The sequence below is a fragment of the Talpa occidentalis genome, unplaced genomic scaffold (genome assembly GCF_014898055.3).
Source record: "Talpa occidentalis isolate TD23 unplaced genomic scaffold, MPIMG_talOcc4v2.1 talOcc4.3, whole genome shotgun sequence".
Lineage (NCBI taxonomy): Eukaryota > Metazoa > Chordata > Mammalia > Eulipotyphla > Talpidae > Talpa > Talpa occidentalis.
The window spans coordinates 149,504,862-149,527,153 of record NW_023603184.1 but is presented as its reverse complement, the minus strand read 5'-3'; the positions used below and the strand labels follow the sequence as shown (position 1 = coordinate 149,527,153).

At 52.2% G+C, this 22,292-nt stretch overlaps 1 protein-coding gene across 3 annotated transcripts in view; it reads right to left on the bottom strand.

Moving 5' to 3' along the window:
* AGAP1 (ArfGAP with GTPase domain, ankyrin repeat and PH domain 1) overlaps window positions 1-22,292 on the bottom strand; it is a 357,631-nt gene that overhangs the window by 116,149 nt on the left and 219,190 nt on the right. For all 3 annotated transcript variants that reach the window (XM_054700176.1, XM_054700177.1, XM_037522170.2), the window contains exon 11: window positions 12,676-12,844. In XM_054700176.1, coding sequence (XP_054556151.1) covers window positions 12,676-12,844 — 169 coding nt within the window. The remainder of the gene's footprint in view (window positions 1-12,675; window positions 12,845-22,292) is intronic.

The following is a 22,292-nucleotide window of genomic DNA, read 5'->3' as shown; positions in this document are numbered from 1 at the left end:
GGGAAGTCACGCTCGAAAGACACTCAGAGCAGGCACACAGGTCCTGGCGGCGTGTCATAGCCGGGTGAGGCCGATGGTCACCCTGTGCAGGTGCTGGCGAGCTGGCCCGTGGGGGAACCAGACAGTGATGACCCCCATGGGGGCCCCTGGGGGCTAGCCACCTGCCTCCTGACCTGCACGCCCCGACCCTGCCCACCTGCCCAGCTTACTCAGGAGCTGGCGTTTTCTGTGTGCACGTCCTAAAATCAGCCCGACGGTCAGGCCGCCCAGCGTCCAGTCCCGAGGAGTAGCCTGGCCCACGTGGTCTGGGGCACTGGCCTCCACCGAGAGGGAGTCACAGAGGAACCTATTTGGCTTTGGTCTCCACATTTGCCCCCCCAGTAGTACCTGTGTTACCACGAGATACTTGGCCGGGCCCCCCAGCGCCTCTGAACTCAGAAAGCGTGTTTCCTCACGCAGCCCTCAGGGCCAGCTGGCCACTGGCCGGGACTAGCAGGGGGGCGGCTCCATTACCATGCTAATCCCGAGCCCACACCACCTCCTTGATGTGGGGGTGTGCCTGCTCGCTGGACCCCCTGATTAACGCAAGCGTCCATGGTCAAAAGCGCCAGATTCTTCCCAAAGAATAATTTTAGCTTCACGATACCCCTAAAGGGTAAGAGTTGATTTGAAAAGGTACTTACCTCCACCATATGCTATTTTTCTTTAAACAATTTGCATTTCAAAGCGAATGTGGCATTTATAGCTGAATGAGTGCCAGTGTGTTGCCTGAGCTGATCTCCAACGAGCCTGGAAAAGATGCTGCTTTCTATTGAGCGGGAATGTGTTCATCCGCCAAATGACATCAAAGACACACTTCCTCTTTTAAGCTACAGGCTTATTACATTAAAAATAGACTGTTCGGATTTTTTAAAAATATGCTCTGAAATGAGGCTTTTCAGAGCGTTCCCAGAAAGATCCAGCAACACTCATCTCTTCAAATACATCTGCTCACTGCACTTCCCAATTTTGGTCTGAACCTCGCCAACGGCTTCACCTGGGAAAACAATACTTGGCATCTGACTTCCCGGTTCAATAGCCTGAAAAAGCGCAGCGGCCTCGGCGACTCCGGAGAGTGGTCCCGGCACCGGCGGCCGCGGGAGCACGTGGGTGTGACACGATGTATGTCCACCGTGGAATTTCCTGATTCAGACAACCCACGAGGACGGACGCGGGCCGGCAGGGACTTACTCCTCGACGCCTCCCCTGAGAGGCGCTCATGACCCCCCGAGCTCCGAGGGCGCAGCCTCAGCCTCCCTCTCCCCCTGCTCTCGGGGCCGGGATGGGGCGGGCGGCAATTCGGACCGCACCTCACTTCCAGAGGCCGCGCCATCTGCTGCCTCCTCTCATTATCAACCCAAAAGGAGGCAATTCGCAGCACTCCCATAAAAAGTGAGATACGGATGATTTAAGGGCCCGCGAGCAGGCCCGCCCGCCGCACTATTTGCATTGGAAACCTGCCCTCTTCTTGGCCAGTGGGGGTTTGGGCTGGGCTAAGAGGATTTTTTCCAAGGACACATTTGGGGCCTTAAGGACGAGCCGAGCAGGACTCTGCCGTGGTGTGCCGCACACGCAGGCACGCCACAGACCTGCTGCGGAGATGGGACTCGGTGCTTCTCTGGTCATCTATTCCCCCAGGATGCTTATCAGAGGAGTAATAATGTGCCGAGGCCAGGCCCGTTGTCACGGCTACGTGATAACTGCTTGAAAGAACACCACGGCCAGGCCACGCTCAGAATTAAAATCCTGGCACTGCTGCACGATCACCGCCCAGCCGCGTGCTCTGGTCCCCCGTTCTGAGCATGGCGCCTCGGGGACACGGTGAGCCCACTCTGTGGTGCACATTCCTTAAAACTCACCCTGTGAAATTATTGAGACACGCAAATCCCAAATTAGCAGAGGTCTCCCATGACTCCTGCTGAACTCACCCGGCTTTCTGGAACATGAGCACCCACTTTCCTTGGCTAGGGCACTTTATAGTGTGCTTCTTCCTATGCCCTCCTTCAGCTTTCCATCATCTTCACAATAACTTTAACCCTGTAACACCTTATTTAATGTCGTAACTGATTCGACGTTGCTGGCTCTGGTTGCCCGCAATTCCCTCCTATTAAAAACAAGGGCAGCTACCTGTAGTTCTTTCCATGGGATACGGTTCCAGAAGAACTGGGTCAGACAGCCTTGATGTCTTTCCGACGCATGACACTCCCTGCTAGTCAATTTCGTAGTGGCCAGTGGCATCTTGAAAATAACTCGGTCCTGGCTTTGCAGGATGGGCCCAACAGCCATCAATGCTGACGAAGCAGCAGCACGTGCCGTGCTGACGTAAGGATGGGGACCAAAGTCTATGAAGCAAAGTTTCTGCAGATATTGGTTGTTGTTAATTTCGCCAACACTGGGTTTTCCTTTACAGTTTATTATTTAGCAAAAAAAAAAAAAAAGGCTGCTTTTGTCTGTCTTTAGGATCTAGAGGTCCATGTCCTCCGCCTCTGTCGGGATGGTGGGTCTTGGGGGAAGCTGCTCCAGCTGCTGCTGTGCCTGGGGGGCTGTCATCACTTCCCACGAGCCCCCACACACACTTGATCCACGGGATCTCCGGATGCTGCCCCGCGGGCCAAGCTGGGGCTCAGCATGGGACAACTGAGTGCCACTCACATCCCCCCAAATTCCACAAGCAGGACAATGGCTTGGCCAATGCCGTCGGAGGCACAGAATCAAGACAAGGTGGGGAAGGGGGGAGTCACATGCCTGGAGGCGAGGCGGGCAGGGGCGGGCAGTGTCACCCGATGGTGAAGAGGGCAGCCTGGAAGCCAGAGACCTGCTCGCACCCCATCGGGGTCACTGCCCCTCGTAGGGTTGGGCCTACCGTGGTGCTGGGCACCCTTCGGGATGGAAATGTGAGCACACTGGAGGGAAGTTCTCATTTAAGCATGCTATTTAGAAAGAGGTTCAAAGATTCGCTCCCAGACAGTCTGCTGCTCCCCGCTACCACGCAGCCCCGAGCCTGCACCCCGAGTCTCACCCGCTGTTATCCTCTTGGGCGACACCTGCAAGTGCAGGTGGGAGGTGTTCACGGCACCAGCGTCGCCGTGTTTGCTCATCTTATTCACACGGTGCTGACCCGCCTCTTGGCGTGTGTCACGCGGACACGTCTGTGTGATGCAGAGATAACGAGGCAGCGTATCCCAGAGGGAGGTAAAGCCAAGGACTCTTTTAACCCACAAAATACAAGGAGAACATTCAAGCAAAAACGTTCCTAGACTGTAGGCCCGAGACAACCTGTCTAGTCCCCGCTCCCTCATTAGGTGCTCCAGCCCCGGGGGCGCAACTATTGATGCGTCATAGTTCCGTCTTCAAAACACCCTCCCTCCTTTATACGATACATGCATTTGGTGTCTTTTCACAGACTTCACCTTGATCTGACAGCGCTGTGTGGGGACAGGCTCGCCTGGCACTGGGTTTCGGTCCCTTTCCGGGGGCCGGCAAGGCAGGACGTGGCTCTGCCCCAAGGGCTCACCTTGACTTCTCTCTCTCCCTTTCTGTCCTCGTAAAATGGCTTTACAAAGGAGCAGGCCCCCAGGTAGGGGTGAGAGCTGGGGAACACCCCTGCAGACAACTCCAAACAAGGGAAGGGGCTACGGGAAGGATGTTTTTGGATTCTACCACTCACTAGAAGGTTCTAGAAAGACGAATGTTCCCTGCAGTAATGGTGATGACAAGCTACCAGGCCACCAGGTTTGAAGATGCCCTGAGTTGTGGCTACTTTGAGAAATTCCCCTTTGTCAAGGTGGGCAGCTGGCCAACGACAGACGGACCGGGACCAAGGGCCCCTGCTCAGGCCGCTGACCCTGGCCCTCGTGCTGAGGTCACCTAGGGCTCTCCCCACAAGGGCCATCCTGCTGGTCTGACGGCGCCACAGCGAGGACGGAAATACCTAGCACCACACACACACACACACACACACACACACACACAGCTTTGAGAGTTTCTTAAGCAACTGTTACTGATGGATCTGTCTGCTCCCACGGAGGCTGAATACTCAGCACCCCCCTCCCCCCACATTTATAACTGAAATCATGAAGGACCACATGCCTTGTCGTTTCTTACAGAAAAGAACGCTCGTTCAGAGCGCACGTGACGGAAGCCGGCGTCCTTAATCGGGAGGGCCGTGGCGGGCCCCGCCACAGAAGCGGGGGCAGTGCCGGAAGGAACAGTGACACCCCCACCCCCCTCACGCTGGCCGCCGTGGGTCACGCTCAGTCACGTTTACCCGAACAAATAATTTGGAGGTCACGAAACCAGGAGAGAACAACAAAGAGAAGTGACGGTCTCCACCTCACAGGGCTTGTGGTTTAATGATGGAATCAGGGCAGCACGCATTTGCCTGCCCCTCCCTGGGGGGAGCGCGGGAACACAGAGACGGCCCACGGGGGCATTTCTCACGGAAGCCCAAGAGCGGCAACTCTCGTTAGAGCTCGGTACCAACTCCGGTGCCCTGAAGGTCAGAGGCAGCCAAATTCCTGGGATTCCAGTCACAAGAAACCCCGCCACATGTTCATTTTTTTTTCCCCCTAAGAAGAATGAATTAGAAATAGTTGTCCAAATCTACTCAAAACAAGAACCCTGCTTTACGGCGGCCGAGAGCAGACGAGGTTGGTTTTTGGATGTTTGTTTACAGTACAGTAACCGAGAAGACCTCTTTCCAGAATGTTCTACCCAGTCGCTGGCAGGGTGTTCAGCAGAGCACCCAGTAAGTACCTTGAGCAGCGATGCTGTGGGGTGTGGACGTTGTGGGGCCGAGGCGGGGGCCCGCGCGGCTCGTGTTCTGGGGCTGCCCGGACCCACCGGGACCAGAGCAGGCGCCAGGCCCAGCGCCAGGGTCCGCAGAGGGGACTCCGGAGTTATTAAAATGTTTTCTAGACCATTTGAAACTAAACAAAGAAAAACTTTGTTTCTAGGAGACAAGCGCGGATCGAGTTTTGATGTGGCGTTATTTTTTTTTTTTAATAGCTATTACCACTGTAACAGCAGCTTAGCGACTCGGCGTCTGCAGTGTGAGCAGTTTTGATAAACAGCCTCTGCGGGCCACACAACGGGGATAATGTATCCTTAAGTACCGCCAATGAGCTGCCATTCTGCACAGCCAATTACTTCTGTGCGTCTGTCACTCAAAGGAAAAATGACTGAGCCCATTAGATCAAACCTTTGTCACTGTTCCTAATGCACTCTTAGGCCTCATTAATCTCCGGGAGCAGCAACACAGCCGCCGGTGTCTCATCGCCTCCCCCGAGCAGGCCCACGTGAAGCCTCTCATCTCTCCCCCAAGTGCACCGCGTTAATCAAGCTCTCCTTATTACCCCAGTCCCTGTCACGGCGGAGAGCGCGCTCTCTCTTAAATGCTCTCATTATGACCCATCTTTAGAGCCGGCTAAGTGGAAAAAAGGAGAAAGGGGGAGACAGGCAGAAAGGACGGCAGAGGAAGAGGAGAGGAAAGCCAGTCCGATGCCATTAATATTCATGACGATAATTAGTATTCTAGGTCACTGAATATTCATGCTATTAGTTTGGTTTTTTATGGGGTTGCTGGATGTCCTGATTACTGAAGTGTGGAGGAAAACAGCATGGTTGAGACGGAGGATGTCAACGGCGGTTCACACGCAGACACGCGCCGGGCCCCGCCCCCACCCCTGGCTTTAATATGTTGGAACCACTGGGGGCCTGAAGTGGGGGGAGGGGGCGTGGGATAGGGGGGTCTCATCTTACAAAGGTCCAGGCATCCATCTGGTTAGGGGAAAACACTCAGAGCTGCAAGAACCCAACACAAAGACACACGTTAGGGAGCGGAAGGTGTCTGTCTTCTGGATAAGGCGGGAACAGAGAGGAAGGGTCATGCAGAACGGGGTGGGCCCAGGGGAGGGGTTCTGCACCACCCCGCCCGAAGAAGGGGGAGTGTTGGGGGGCACTGGGTTTTGACCTGTAACTCGCTACCTGTACTCAGAGACTACATGAACAGATACTTTATGGCACCGAAAAAGTTAATCGAAAACCTAGTTTCTGTCTCATCTTCCTTCCTTGCCGGTGAGGAGCACAGCTGTTCTGGGGGGTCCTGAGAAGTTCCTGGGCCAAGCTTCGGCGGGACGTGCACATTATCCTCACGAGAATGGAGGGAGTCTCCATGTCCCATTTTCGGGATGAGGAAGCTGAAGTTCAGACAGATAACCGCATCAGGCCCTAGGATGGGGGAGACGAGGTGGGACTCAGTTTAGGGTTTCTGACTTCCGAAACCCTACTGTTGGCCATTATGTTCTGCTCTCTACTGAAAGGCCCAAACAACTGTCAGAGCTGACACCACATTGCTTTCGACCGTATGTGGGTATTATTCTTCCAAACTCAAGTCACACAACACGTCTGGGCATTGCCTGCCTGCCTGGACGTGCACACGCATTACAGCCGGAGATTCTCTAAAATGCAGCTTCTGATGGATGCTCACTAGATTGTGACTTAGGGCAATGTGAGTTCCGTGCCAAAGGACTGGAAAGGAAGGCACTACCCCGGGCACCCTGATCCTGGAGGAAGATGTGACGGGGAAGGAATTTAGCCAGGTCAGAATGAAGACATACTTTTTGGAGCCTCCTTCCTCTTCCACTTCTACTTGCTGGAATAGATGCTTAAGTAATTTTTTCAAAAAGTCATTGAGCGGGAAATGTTCTATATCTCTGAATGTCATCTAAAAATGTCTTTCTTTTCCTACCTTCACACTTGATTGAAAATAGTTTGGTTCTGCACAGACTTCTGGGTTCAAGATGATTTGTCCTCAGAAGGGAATCTCCCGTTATCTGGTGGTCCGCAGTGTTGCTCTTGAAAGTCCGAAGACCCCCCTCCTATGTTGGGAGATTTTTTTGGATTTTCTCTGTTTAACAAGCTTCCTCTCCAGCCAACTCGACACTTGTCGATTCAGATGGAAAGACACCAGCATGACGGAGCTCACATCTTTTCTTCTATTATATCTTTGATTAACAATCATTGTTAGTTCCTTACAGATTTTAACTCCTCTACTGAATTTTTATTTTTTTTTCCTTTTTTTCCTATAATCTCTAAGAACTCTTTCTTTGGCTTCATATAATCTTCTGTTTGTTTCATTTTTATGGCTATAATAACTGGCCTCTTAAATCTTTCTGATGAGAGTAGCTGTAGTTTCCTCTTAAATTCTTTTTTTCTAAAGTCAACTCATCCTTTTTGTTTACCTGGGTCCTCCACACTTTCACTGCTATTTTCCACAGACACCTTGATTTCATAAAAAAAAAGCATGTGGGTTGATTCGGTGGGTGAAGGGGTTCTCTGGGCAACCTGTGAGCAGATGTGAGGCGCGTGTGGATCGTTGTGAGTTTCCTCTTCTCCCCAAGCCCATGGCAAACCCTGACATCACAAGCGCCACGTTTCCAGCCTCTGAATGTCTGGGATGTGGGCAGCTCCCCAGCACTGCTGAGTCTCACCCCAACACGAGGATGGACACAGGCTACTTTCTCAACAGTAATTTTAACCAATTGCCCTTGAGCATTTATTTCCAGCCTTGACGGTCTCATTTGTGTGTTTGTTTATCTTCCGACTTCACCCCAACTGGAGGGAAGGCCCTTCCTTAGAGGAGGGTCCTGCAACCCTCCCCCTGAATCTCCAGAGCACTCATCGGGCTGAGCACACGGCAGGCTCTATAGTGATGCTAAATAAATGGCACAGGAGGCAAAGCGAACGGATGACCAAATCACTGAATTGGTTTGGTTTAAAATGGTTACAAGTCAACAATGACCCACAGCTGGGCATCAGGCTGCTTGAAGTACGGAAGGCATTATGGTTGTGTACTAGAAAATCAAGAGATGCATCCAAATAACTAGTCAAACTAGTAAGAGTTCAGTAAGAAAGAAGGCTGGATATAAAAAATAACAGACACAGGAGCCTTCTTATTTCTTATCATTCAGATGATATAAAAGCCAATACCCTCTCACCCTTGCAAAAAATATTATCCTCACAATTCACCAAAAATTACAAACCAACAGAATGTTTTAACAAGACACATATAGGATCTACAAGTAAAAAGTATTAAACTTTACTAGGGATATGAAATAAATGTGAATACACTGGAGAAGAATTATGTTCCATAATAATAAATTAATAATTTAATTTATTAAAAAATTAATAAACGGCTTCCCTGGTGATGCAGGGGGTTGAGCGCAGTGCTGTGAGCTGTCCGCAGCCTCTGCAGCGTGGGTTCGATCCTGGCCTGCCAGGGAGATACCCACATGGGGCGGCAGACCTCTCCTGTCCCACCTGCTGCTCCCCTCAGCAGTGTATTTCAGTCAGTCTGCCTGTTCTGTTCCCCGCTCTGTCTCTGGTGAATCCTCTCACCCTCCTGCACATCTGGCCTATACCCTGGTTCTACTATGCATGAATAAATAAATCTTAAAAAAAATCAATAATCTAGTAATATTATACATAAATAACTTATTGTAATAAATAAATTTATTAATAGATGTCTGTTCCTCCACAAACAATAAATAGGTTAAAAGCAATCCCAATTAGAGTCACATTGGGATTATTTTCAGGGAAGAGAAGGTTTCTGATTATTCTGAGGTTCATCGGGAAAATGAATGGGTAGAATGACCAGGAGAAAACGGGAGGATTAAGAGTAATAATAAATTGTGCTACGCTCAGATATAAACTGAGTCATAAATCTAAGACAATGCAGTAAATCCACAAGGTAAGGCAATGTGGAGACAGTTGGTCAATGCAGCAGAGTCAGATCTAAAAACAAAGCCAATTTGATTCAACAAGTTAGCAGCGCAATACAAGTGCCAGCAGAATGAACAGTAGAGAGAGGAAGGACAGTTATCACTTGAGTTAAAAGTTCAATTAGTGGGTCTCCCTGGTAGCGCAAGGGGTTAAGATGCAACCTACAAAGCTGTCTGCAGCCACTGCAGCACGAGTTTGATCCCCAGCCAAGGAACTGCCCATATGGCGCAGCAGACCTCTCCTGACTTGCCTGCTGCTCCCCTCAGCAGTGTGTTTCAGTCAGTCTGCCTGTTCTGCTCCCCACTGTCTCTGGTGAATCCTCTCACCCCCTACAACTCTGGCTTATACCCAGTTCTTGTGTGCATAAATAAATAAATCTTAAAAAAAAAAGTTCAATTACATTTCTTATCAAATATATAGACCCAACAAATTAAGGATGGATAATGGGTCTAAAAAAAGGGTAAAAGAAACACTAATAAAACTCAGAAATACATACCTATGACATGTGATCTGCTTTCAGGATTTTCTAAATATTAAAGGTAGAAGACAGAAACACAAGATCTGCAGTTTGGTTATTATTAAAAAGAGAGAAACTTCTACAGTAAATAAGGCCAAAAATTTATAAGCAGATAAACTACTGATATATTAAAGAGTGCTAATATCCTCGTATTAATTAAAATATATTAAAGTTTTAGTATCCTTAATAAACAAAGAGTTCTTAAGTATCAATAAGAAAAAAAAGCACCTAGCGCAAAAATGGGCATTGAAATTGCAGCACAAGAAACCTGTATGACCAGTGCACACATAACACGTTCGGTCTCACTAGCAACTGACGAAATTCAGAAAAACAAAGCACTAGGTATTTGTATTGCTTATCAGATGAGCAGAGTCTAGCAACGATAGCCACCATGGTACTGGGTGCGTGTGGGTGAAATGGGTGCTCATTTGATGGATGGAAGGATATTTTATACACAATCTTTCTAGAGATCAAGTTGGAAATATGTATCGAGAATCTTAGAAACGCTTATTCCCAATGACTGAATGGGGCTCTCGGTCACCATGGCTTCTTATTCGAAGGCGATATGAAGTGTTACAAAGATTTCAGCACATCTTGTATCCGGTCTATGGGAACGGAACAGGGACTGGGAAGGAAGGCACAAAACATTAACCTAATCCAATGGCACCGAGATACGAAAACGTGTAAGAAATAACAGGAAGCATCAAAAGAAACAAACATCCCACTGCAATCCAGAGCTCTAAAACCAAACAGAATTCAAATGAGTCAAGAGAGGAGATTAAGCAGCTTGTTAAGTGCTTTGGCAAATAGCTCTAAAATAGCTAATACCTATTTTTAGCTCAAAGTCCATCACTCAAAAGTAGCATCAGTTTACTTCAAATTAAATGGGCTGTGCTGGAATTCTTCATGTGACAGAGCATTCTATGAACCATGGAGCAAACTCAATTTTCAAAGAGTAATTTAAATTATAAAACTCAAATCCCCCCAAAGCCTTAATTTCTTAAACAAGAAAGAGAGTATCATTTTATAGATTAATTTTCTGTTTTAGATGAGGCCAATGTAAATTAAATTTTCACAATGTTTTAATAAAGTGGCCTCCGCTCACAGCACCCCCATGGCTCAGTCACAGAGCTTGGGGTTTGCACTGGCTGACCGACAGGGCACCAGGGGCCAGAGGAGCTGCCCAGGTCACCGCCACCTCCCACCTTGTGATCCAGAGAAAAGGGGGACCAGCCAGGCTCCCTTCGTGGGGACTGAGCCAGGGCAGGAAGGACACGCTGCAGTGACCGAGGGCACAGCGCGGGAGGACCTCTGCATGGTGCCACAACTCGCCCATCGCCCGGTGCCGGGACTTAGGAGAGCGAACAAGGCATCGCCAGGCCTCAGAGGGCACTCACCGCCCCTCGGCCCCCACCACCACCTACGCCGCGGTGTGCGAGGGGTTACTGGGTGCTGTGCAGTTTCTGTTTATCAGACATTATGGTTCCTTCGGACCAGGGGCAGTTGAGCACGAGAGATGACAAGTCTGAAGATGAACAAGTTGAAACCCCAAATGTCACACACGCAGCAGCTTCAAATCAGCAGGCCGGGCCCTCCACACGCCTGGCAGAATCCTGTTATCTCATCGCCCGCGGAGCCCTGGCCCGAAGCCACGCCCCACCTCCAGGCAGAGCTGACCACATCTATGGGGGGCCCTTGGTGCCCTACAGAGGACCCTCGGCGCCCTGCTGTGGCTGCTACGCTGAATGGCATCTACTCCCCGCTGATCTCTCCCCAGCTGAGGGGCGCGGGGAACCTCGGCTCCTCTTCTCCACCCCAGGGCCCAACACCCATCAGAAACGCACACCAGACAGCCCGTGAGCCTTGTGGGCTGGCACCAGCAGGTGAGCAAGTGAGTAGCCATGTGCGGATGGGCCAGGAGAAGAAACAGAGCATCCATCGGTTATAAGATGCCCCGTGTAGGTTCTGGAAGACACAGGTTCGGGACCAGCAGCGCACGCAGTTCCGGTAAAGAACAGGCGCGCAGAGAGATGTCAGCGGATCAAGGAACAAAGACGTCAGTTTCCATTCACTGTCGGCATTTCATCCCCCCTTGGGAACTTCCTTTCTCGCCCCCCAGTGTCCACACTCTGCCTTGCAAAGGGAGCTCCGTGTGTCTCGGAGGAAGGCCCGTCGGTCACAAGAGCCGCAGGGCAGCAGCCCATCGACTTCCTGGACGACGCGGTCTCGCTAGCGGAAAGCCCAGGCTGTTTCGACCACCGGCGACGAGTCTGCCGGACGGGCCGAGCCTCCGCCCGTCGCGTGTTCTCTCTGCGGCCCCCACATCTGTGTCGCCGGCAGGCAGGCCAGACCAGTCCGACGGGCAGCCGAGCACTGGTGGGCTGGCTGCCTCCGGCCCTGCCACCCCAGGTGGCGAATGGACCCGGCTGGTGGACCCCAGACCCTGACTCCTTTTCATCACCCCGTGTTCACCAACCAACATCGCTCCGCCGCAGACATCATCTCTTTCGAAGCACAGGGCATTTCAGAAAAGGGCTGCCGTGGGGGCACACGCGAGAGATGACTGCAGGACAGGGATGGATGCTGAGAGGCTGGGATGGAGGTTGGGGAGAAGAAAGGGGCTTTTTTGCTGGAGAAAACAGCTAAAATGCGCGAAGGGTGCAGACGCTCCAGCAGCCAGCTGGTTGGGACTGAGCGGTCCTCAGCGCCTTTCTCTGATGAGCAGCGCGGGCGGCTGGACAGAACACCCTGCCCCAAAGGCGCCTACACAGAAGCCACTGGGAGCAGCTGCCGGTGGCCAGAGGCTGGGGATTTCTAAACACACCTGATTCTGAGCCAACACTCACTCCCCCTGATCCTGAACAGAAAGAGTCTCCTCGCCAGAGAGGAAGGCACGCTGAAGTCGTGTGAAGAATGACACAGCAGGTAACGCATAAAACGAGAGGATTTAAATGTCCGCAGGCCCAGCAGCCCCCTTGAAATCTTGCTCCAAATGTCTTCTCCAGTTCTAGATACTCAGTCCCTACAAATCTGTCAATACCGGCCTTGAGACTCCAGCAATGAATGTTTCTCTTTGGAAAGGCCCTTCCCTCTCAGGCAGAACAGCTTTCACACACCCAGCTCAGGGAGGACCTGTGGGTCCCGCTCGGGCAGCTGAGGCCCCATGTGCAGGATGGCTGGGGCCTCACAGAACCCCTGGAGCAGAGGACCCGACACATCAGAGACGCGGCTTCCCCAACACACGGCCGCAAGCTACACTGGATCGAAAGAGCCCCGGAGGGCCCCGCCCCAGCAGCGCCGCCTCCCCCGACGTGTGCGGGCGCGTGGCGGGAGCTCACCTGAATTCGGGGAGATGTGTAAACTGCTCATGTCCTTGGACAGGCCGTTGGCTTTAGGGCTGGAGATGGGCGCGCAGGCCGACGTGGCGCGGGGCGGCCTCTTCCCTGGCACTTTCACAGTGGTTCTCAAAAGATCGATCTCTTTACCGTGCACGTTCTGCATGTAATCCTGTGGGAAATGTCAAAGGGCAGGAGAGGTTAGAAAGAGGATGGGGTCCAGGACACATGGTTCTGGCAGACATCACGGCTGGTGTCCCCGGCCCCCCATGGCGGCGAGTGCTTTAAAAATAAGGATGCTCTGATTGGTCCAGTCTGGTGACATCGTTGCGTTGGAATCAGGGCTCTGCCCATGTGCCCTGAGCAAACCCAGGCCCTGGGGACCCAAGGACACGCCTAGAACCTTCCATCAAGGGGAACTCGCAACCAGCCGGGGAACTATTTCCAGTGACTGCGTATTCAATGCCACAGTAAGAGTCGAGGCTCTGCTGGAAGTTTTGGGTCAAGTTCCTGGAGCATCAAGCATCTAGATCAGATGGAAGCTGCCTGGGGGCAACGCAGGTGAAGACACTGAGTAAAAGGCCCAGCACCTCCTGAAGGACCCAGAAGGCCCTGCGGGGCTGGCCCACGTGCTGAAGGCGGGCGGTGCTCCTGGGATGGCAGCGGGGAAGTTGAGGAGGAAGGTGCACTGACTGCTGCTCAGGTTTCTCCTAGCGGCTCCCTGGCTCAGAGGAAGCATCTGTTTCTACTCACTGGAGGTGAATGGCAGCTCCCAGGGGGCCGTGGGAAGGCCAGGTGGACAGCAAAGCTCTTTGCAAATCACCTAACAACTCAACAACTCAGTCTGGAGTAAGTAACGCCCAGCTGGCTGGTGGCGGGGCTGGGGGAGGCGGGGGCCTGCTGGAGCGTTGGGGGTTAGTGATCCTGTAATGTACCCTGGGGGGTAAGAAGCCCCTGTCCTTGGAAACACGCCACTGACACCACCCAGCACAAGCGCACTGCCGACATCACTCCTGGGCAAACGGCACGGCAAGTGCTCTAAAGCAAGCAAGAACTGGGACAAACAGATCTTCTTGGATGGAATCTTGACGATTTTTTTTTAAAAATAATATTAAGTGAACAAAAGTAATTTGTATTTAGAATTAAGGAATCGGTTCAGGTCCCTGTCATTTTAGAAGAACCACAGCACAAACCAGTGCGTGGCCCGCCCGGGCCCCCGGGAGGCAGGAAACACGCACGGTCCGCTTGTGACGGCCGAGCAGAGGAGCCAACCGAGGCAGAGAGACCAGACCAAGTTCTAGAAGCAGAGTGCAAGGGCTGGAGGCCCCAGCCTGGCCGAGAAAAGGGGGCGGTGCGAGGAAGCCCCGGGGGCACGGAGAGGCGTGGTGGGGAGAGCAGGACACGGCGGACGCCGGCAGGCACAGGCTGGAGACGCGGCCGCCGGCTTGTCAACGAGAAGACACTGAGCGATAAGAAGAGCTGCAGAGAAAGGAACCGAAGTACAGGACTCCAGCTGCAGGGAAGCGAGTCGAACATGAATTCTCTTGACGGCGTGGGCGGTGGGGGGCAGGGGAGGCCGAGGACAGGCCCTGAGTGTCCAGCGCAGAGACCTCGCCCCACGACCTCAGCAATGAGAGGCGGGGCCAGCCCAGGCCGAGCGAGAGGACGGGCAACTCCTCAACAGAAGGCTCTCCACGGGTGCGCAGGCCACGCCCGGGGGGACAGTGTGATGGGGACAGTGGTGCGCTGGAGGCACCCCAGTCTTGGGAATCACCAAGCAGAGACGGGACCGGCACGGGTGTGGTCCCAGGCATGGCCAAGCCCCTGGCCAGGTTGAGACACACAGACGTGTCCACAGATGGACGTGTCCATGGCCCAGAAGATGGGGCCACAGGGGCACCCATGCCCAGGAGAGAGATTTGGCCAATCACGGCTTGACAAACTTTCAAGCAGTCAGATCTGCACTGATGGGAAACCTCACTTGCATACAGCAACCCGGCCCCGCCCCTCTGTCCACGTAGGCAGCTCAGCTCCCGGCACCACGGGCATGCAGCTCCAGCGCTCTCGGCCTCTGTGCCCCCGGACGGCTGCTGCGAAGCCCCCGCCAGTCCACGCCAACACTGCAGCTGCGATACTCGAGCGGCAGAGCAAGGGATGGAACCCTACTGCCACGGCCCGAGAGCTGTGGCTCACCAGCTGTGGGCTCAAGCAGCACCCCACGGCTGCAGCGTCAACCGGACACCTAGCAGGTCATCAAGCACCCCCGAGGAGGAAAAGACGCTTCAGGGTCCCCAGTGACATCTTAAAAGGACAGACCTCAAATGGCCACTTTAAGTTCCAGGTTTTTTTGTTCGTCGAGGTAACATGGGTCTACCACTCTAAGTCTCAGGTGTGCAGCCTCTCACTCCTGCACGGTACCTTGACCGCCCACACGCACCACGGGACGTTTAGTCGCCATTCCCCGCGGCTGACCCCCGCCCAGTCCCTCCTCCCGCTCCGGTAACCACCACTCGCCCAACCAGACTCGCCGGAGTCTATGGGATTGTTTGTGTTCTGACTGCTTTTTTCCTCCCTCTACATTCTGCAAGCAAGTGAAAGCACATGATACCCGTTTTTCTCCTTTTGATTTGTCTCCCTTAGCAAAATCCCCTTAGGGCTCATCCATGTTGGTGGAAACGGCAAGACTTCACCTTTCTTGACAACCGGTGAATAGTATTCCGCGGTGTGCCTAGAGACCACTTCTTCTTCTGGGGTGGTCCATTCTTGGTGCAGAAAAAATTTCAAAAAGCAGAGGCTAGAAGTAGGAGGACCAGGGAATTGAAGACCAATGGGGGAAGGCTCAGCGGCTACCCCTGCAGTGGGGGCCAATTCAGACACCCTTCAAGGGGGGGTGAGATGGGGCCTAGATAAACCACCCAGAGACCGATGGGCACTTGCGCCGTCAGCCGGGGAAGCTGGGAGCAGAGACAGTGACCTGTCCCAGGCGCCCTAGGCTGGCTGCGGTGCTCATCTCCCCAAAGAGCTCAGTTGTCCTCTGGTCATCGTGGGAGAGTTATGGGTTTGGGGAAGGGTAGGATTAGGAAATTTGACTTCCTGTGCCTCAAAGATTCCATCCAGCAGTGACGGTGCCTGAGAACTCCCCAAACATAACTGACTGTGAAAAGTGGTTTTGGAAGGACATGGAACAAAGACCAAGTGTCCTTCAGTGAGAGTTGGGCTAGGCCTCCTGGTGGAAATAGAGGAACCACGCTCACTTAGCAGAAGGTGGGCCACGACAAGCACATGAAGGAAGTGATCATGGTTAGTGCAGGTCAAGGTCATAAAATAAAAGGTTGTTCTTAAGCATCTTCCATCCACTCCCACTAACATCCACCGACAATATGCAAACCCAACTTTCAAAACCAAAGTTAAGGCTGGTGAGTAATGAATTCCTTCTTGCATAGTTACTCCTTTAAAAATATCAACTTGCTATAACTTTCTTCTTTAATGCCAATTCTTAACAAATTAAAATACAATAACAGGAGTGTAATTGAGCATTTATTGCTTATGGGCTCTAAAATGAGGCTAATCAGATAGTGACTAAGCCTCAGCATGGGCTCTTCTAATAGGCATGTTTTAACATACAATAACCAGGATATTTTATTTAAAATTATTATAGAGATGTACCAAGTGTCTGTTCTGCATCTGAAAGCAGCGAGGGACACATCCATCTTGAGCGCAGCGTGAGCCGGCTGTTTTCTTGCCCGAGTTAGGCGCCAGAACTTCAGAAGGACTAGTTCTAAAAAAACCGCAATATCAAATTGGCAATTCTTGTATTTTTACAAACTTTACAAAATGCACCTCCCAATCCATGAAAGCCTTCGCGGCGGTGCTTCGGAGCCAGGTGGAATGCAGAGACACGTGAGTCCCCGGCTTCTGCTTCTCCTCAGAGAAAGGACGCTGAGTTTTCTGGTTTTGAAAGAATCCATCCTTTCATCTCTGCCTGCTCGGCACTCGAGGAACTAAAGCGACCCCCACCCAACAGTGTCCCCCGCTCAGAAGTGGGCTGAGCAGTGGCTGGGGCTGAGGAAGGGACCTCGCTGGGTGAAATAAAGACTGCGGGCTTGATTTTGATATGCAAATGCTCCAGATACTACCCTCTCTGTGTTCCTGGTAGAAAATGCTGATGGAAGATAAAAGGGAAAAACCCTTTAACAAGGCATGAGGGTAATTCAAAACCAAGTACTTTTAAACAGCACTTAACAAGTCCCCGAGGCCCACTCAAGAGCCAGGTCCCCCAGAGGTGCCATCTCCTGCCCCTCAACAGCTTGAAAAAGTAGTAATTGCAAACCTATTTGCATTTTTCTTCTCAAGTTGTCCACGCTCATCCTGCGGATTATTTTTCCAAGCAGAGGGCCCGCGCCCAAAAGTGTCGGCAGCCCTGCGCGCGCGGGCTGCCCCCGCACCTTTGCCACCCCTTGTTTTTTACATTTCGCTCCTAATTATGTTGCATCTATTGCCGTACACTTAATTAGCTGCATTAATGTGATTTCTTTTCACATAGTCAAGCAATTAAGAGCTATGATTGAGTTTCATTCAATTAGCCTCAACAAACATGCTAATTGATGTCCCACATGCAAATGAGGTGCAATGAGAGAAACCTGCTAGCAATTGAGAGCTGTGTCAGGGACCCCCGGCTTCAGCTTGCTGACAGAAGTGCCGCAGAGCGGGCTCCCACCTTCTGGGGGGCCGCCTTCTGCGAGGGCCGGGGAGTCATTAGCGCCCGGCGTGCCGGATCCCTCCCGATACTTGAAATTAATTGATTCCTGTTACACAGTGTTGTCCTACAAGCTCACCGGAGTGGGCAGCCGGGACCGGAGGTCAAGCACTACCTGCCAGTGGGCTCCGCCTGGCGGGGGTGGGGGGCGGGAGAAAGACCTCGTCAAAATGCTGCGGAGGCCGCTAAAAAACACAGACGACGTGCTCCCCAAAACGGCAACGGAAGAGGAGCGGAGGTCTGGTCGGGGCATCCTGAGCCCCCTCCCCTGCGCAGTGGCCCGTATGGATGTTCTCAGTAAATGGTGACTTCATCTTTGTCAGCTCTGGGGCATTTGGCACTGGGAGTTGAGCTCAAAATACAGCAATCCATCAACGGTCCCTAAAAATACTCTTACTATATTGATTCGCATCGCCTTGCATCCGATGTTACCTTTGGCTGTCTGGTGAAGGATGGTTTGCCTCGTGTGTTCGTACGGGCACCTAATGCAGTCAACAGGATCTTACAGCCAAGCTGAAACGTGAGGGATAGGACTGGCATCTCCGAGCTGGACCCTCGGAACCGCAGCATCTATAATCCCCAGGTACAGACAGCGCGATCCAGTCACTCCAGTTTCCCACATCCTGTTGAGATCGACCTTCAATTCCATAATTAGATGATGGAAAACAAATAGACAAATAGAAACCTTTGTTCCAATTAGTGTTTCCCAGAAAATTCTGGTTTCTAATTGCATATGAAGGTGGAGGAATCAGACGCTTTCTAGCAGGAGGTAGTATCTGTCAAAGTGAGATCACCGTTACGATGCACTGTGAGTTTCTTGGTCTGTGCCCAGGGCCGGGCTAACCGGGGTTCCTCCTTGCATAATCTAGCTCAGCAGCCCTCCAAGTGTGGTCCCGACACCCTACTGTGGTTCACAAGTTCAACACTATTTTCAAAACAACTCTAACACACTGTTTGCCTTTCTCAGCACGTGGACATTTGTTCTGAAGCAATTTGTGCAAAAGTGATGGTGGGGGAGGACGCCCCAGCACAGACGGGGCTCCAGGCTGTGCTAGGAGGTACTGAGAACGCAAACAAAGGAGAACAGCTCCACTTCACCCCCAAACAGACAAAAGACGAAATAACAGCTGCTGCTTTAAAATATAAACAAAAAATAATAGGCAAACCCAACAAAGCTACTGATAAAAAAAAATTCCAGCCCTTCAGTATATCTTTTAATCTTCGGGGGGAGGACGTGATCAGAGTGTGCCGCACGCCCAGGCTGGGCCTGCAGAGACGCATGCCAGCAGCTGTGTCAGTGGCAGCCGAACTAGCCCCCGTTTTGCCCGGACCACCTTGTTCCTCCAAGAATGACTATGTCAGACATTAACTATGGCTATTCCGTCTCGGGCAGTTGGCGGATATTTTCTTGAAAATGAATGAAGTGAGGACTGCCAGGACAACAGCTGACAGCAACTGCGGCCAGTAAGACCAGCACTTCCCAGGGACAGCCGAGAGTTTGGAAAACTTGTGTCTCTCACCAAAGGCCTGACGCCTTCCAAATTCTTGGATTTTTTTTCTGGCATGATTTGGGGGCTCTATATGATGAACAGTGTCCCCATTTGGACACTGCAAACCTCTGTTAAACAGTATTTTGGGGTTGAATCACGGAGGAAAGACCTTCCAAGGCGCAAGACAGTCACTGGCTTCCGGTGCAGCAGAGCAGCTTAGGGCCATGATTTCAGATGCTGCGCTGCATCCTGAGCTTGGAGAAACTATCAGGCGCCAGTTTTTGGTGGAGTATCTGCGAACATCCACAAGGACCTGCAGTGGCCACGAGGCGACAGTTTCTTCACAGACTTTAACCAAATGAACTTGTCACCACAGACTGAACAGAGACGATCTTTTTACTAAACCAGACGTCAGAGACTTTTGGGGAAAGGAGAACGAGGCTACACTTCTCGGGACCCTTTTGTTTTGGAAAATGTATTTTTTATTAAAATGCTATGTGTGTGATACTATGGCGTCAAGGGTGATTTATTATTGTTTTAAGGGAACTACAGGAATATTGGGAATCTCAGTTTTCATTTAAAATCTGTCTCAGTCAATTGCTAACAGAAGTAAGAGCACATACGAGTCACCGAAACAACCGCTCTTTTGGGTTCCTCAATGAAGTTTTTGGAGCCTCACTCATTTTTAGGAAGAGCAGGGGGTCCCGCAGCCACCGTCTCGCTTACTGTCCCCTCTGTGTGAGCTGCGCCGGGAGCCGGAGCTCGGCAGAGACATGACAAATGGCCTCGGGACCGGGCGTCTCCTGTGGGAGGAGAGACACGCTCGTCCCTATTTTCACTCCACTTCTCGAACGTCCGGGTTCAAAGAGGAGCAAGAGGAATAGTCGTTTGTGTAAGTTCTTTTTTTTTTCTTTTATATCCAAAAGGGCAGGTTTATTATAAAAAGGGAGACGAGAGCAAAGGACGCGTGCACAGACACAAGCGGGCCGAGAAGAGCGGCCCCGAAAGAGACAGGTTTGCTGAAAAGAGGCCTGCACGGTCCAGGCGGCGGCCTCGGGAGGATGGAGAGGAGGATGCTGGCCGAGGCCCAGGCGGGCAGGAGACACTTAGCCCAGGGCTTTGAGGACCCTTTGCCCAGGGCTCTAAACAAGCGTGCAGAGAAGCCACCGTGCGAGGCGCTGCTGCCCCACGGCCCTCGGCCGCTCGTCTCAAAGGAAACTGGCCCAAAAGACTTGCATGACGCCGTCCACTCCCAGCCTCCACGAGCAGGGAAGGGTGCCTCACACACAGCCCCCGGCGCCGAGGAACCCTGGAAACCACCCAGTCACGTCCATTTGGCTCACATAACCCCAAGGGGACAGTTTCCCCTTCCCATGAAGCTCGCTAGTCACAGCAGCGTGGGGGGAGGCGGCCTCAACAGGGAAACCCCAGTGGGAATCATCTGCTGCCCGAGACAGTCCACAGTGCCCAGGGCTGGACTTCCGGAGCCACAGTCCACTGTGCAGTGGCCATTGAGGGAGGCAGGGACTCGCAAAGGGGCCCGAGGCGAGGCGTCGGTTAGGACAGACTCTTCCCAAGTGTTTAGTAGGGCTGGGCCACCGCAGAGACGTGGTCGAAGAGCAGGCGGGGCGGGGTGGGGTGGGGTGCCCGGGCCACCCTTAGTGACGTCGGAGAACTGGGCCCCACTCCAGGGCTCGCTCTCCAGCTGCCCGTGCAGGGGCCGGCGTGTACCCCGTGTGGGCCTGAGGCCAACGTCAGCCCAGGGGAACAGGTCATTATAATAGAAACCCAAATAGCAAACTCCAAATTGAATTATGAATATACCTCGTGCCTCTTGATCGTGTCTGCCTTGATTGACCTAGTCTATTGAGCTTTACGCTGCAAGAAAGATTTTTCTCATTTTAGGTGAAATTGAATATTACCCAGTTGTAACCCATGCGTGTTCAAACCTAGCCTCTACGAAATGAATGTGTCGGAGATGAAAACGACCCCGTCTTCCCAGCCACCGCGGGTTCTCCCCAAAGCAAGCGTGAGTGAAATTTCACCACAAAGAACGTCACGGAGGCAGCACTATTCCGTGGCGACGCGAGTATCTTAGTAATTAAATCTGGCTTGAAACAACTGGACCGGTACCGAGCTGTCGGGGGTTTTGAGTTATATGGGAGCGCTCACCATCACCCCTCAGATCCAGCCCGAGCGCTTTAAAAACTTCAGATTTCTCGGCTACATCCACAGCACTTTAAAGCAACAGATTTTTAAGACAGACGTGCGTGCACGCTGACCCGGGCAGGCGCTAACGAGCGCTGTGCTTCCTCTTCTGCCGCTGGCTCCGGAGAGCACAGAAAAATCCCCGTGTTTTTAGTTTTGCCCATTAGAACATTTAAGCACTTCCCTTTGCTAAACTTGCACTAGACCTGCTTGGGATTCTCACCGCTCATCTCCTCGCTGCCTGGACAGGAGCTGCTCCGCTCTGCCCACACCACGTCCATTCCCCCGACTAGCGGTGGCCTCTCTGGTGACCATCCCTTCCCTGCTGCAACACCAACGAAAGTCTGGAAGACAGAGCTGGAAGCCTCCGTCCTGGGCAGTGAGGGCATCTGCATCCCATCGCACCCTTTGGGGGGCACGTGATGTATCATCCTGGGCCCCACTTTCATGTGATGTATCATCCTGGGCCCCACTTTCACGTCTTGCAAAGAGAAGCGGAAGCAGTTCTTGCCTCGGGGATGGCTGTGACGATTCCCTGAAACAGCATCTGAGAAAAGGCCCACAAAGGGGACAAGGCTCGCAACAAATGGGGCTCTTAATACCCTTGGCCAATAAACCCCGAGGTGCGTGCCCCGCGATCTTACGTGGGCACTTCCTGAGCGCAGGCCGCGGTTCCCAGTGGCGGCAGCGATGCTGACGTGATAAGCCGTCAGGGACGCCGGCAAAGCTATTTCTCACTTTGCAGCAAAGGGGGAAAAAATGTGTCCTCTAGAACTGCGTGACATTTTTTACTTCTTCTCCAGTTCCTTCTCCTCCTCCTCTGTGGCTTTTTTTTTTTTTGGTGGGGGAGGCATGCACAGGGTCGTCAGACATTTTTATTGCAAAATGCCGTCTGGAAAAGATGCAAAACGAAATTGCTAAAATGCAAGGGAGAAAAATAAGGGGGAAAAAACAAAAGGCCCCCTTCCCTTTGCTTATTGAGTTCAAAGGCATAACATGCAGCGCCCTGCAGCAAATGGGAAGCTACACTAATTTTAAAGCCATAAAACGCTATCAAGTGCCCTGCGGGGCAGGACTACACTGAAGCTAGTGGCACCTAAATAAGACATGGTTCATTTACTTCGCAGCTTAGCCTAATGTAATCATCAGCGGATTTTTAGCCTAGA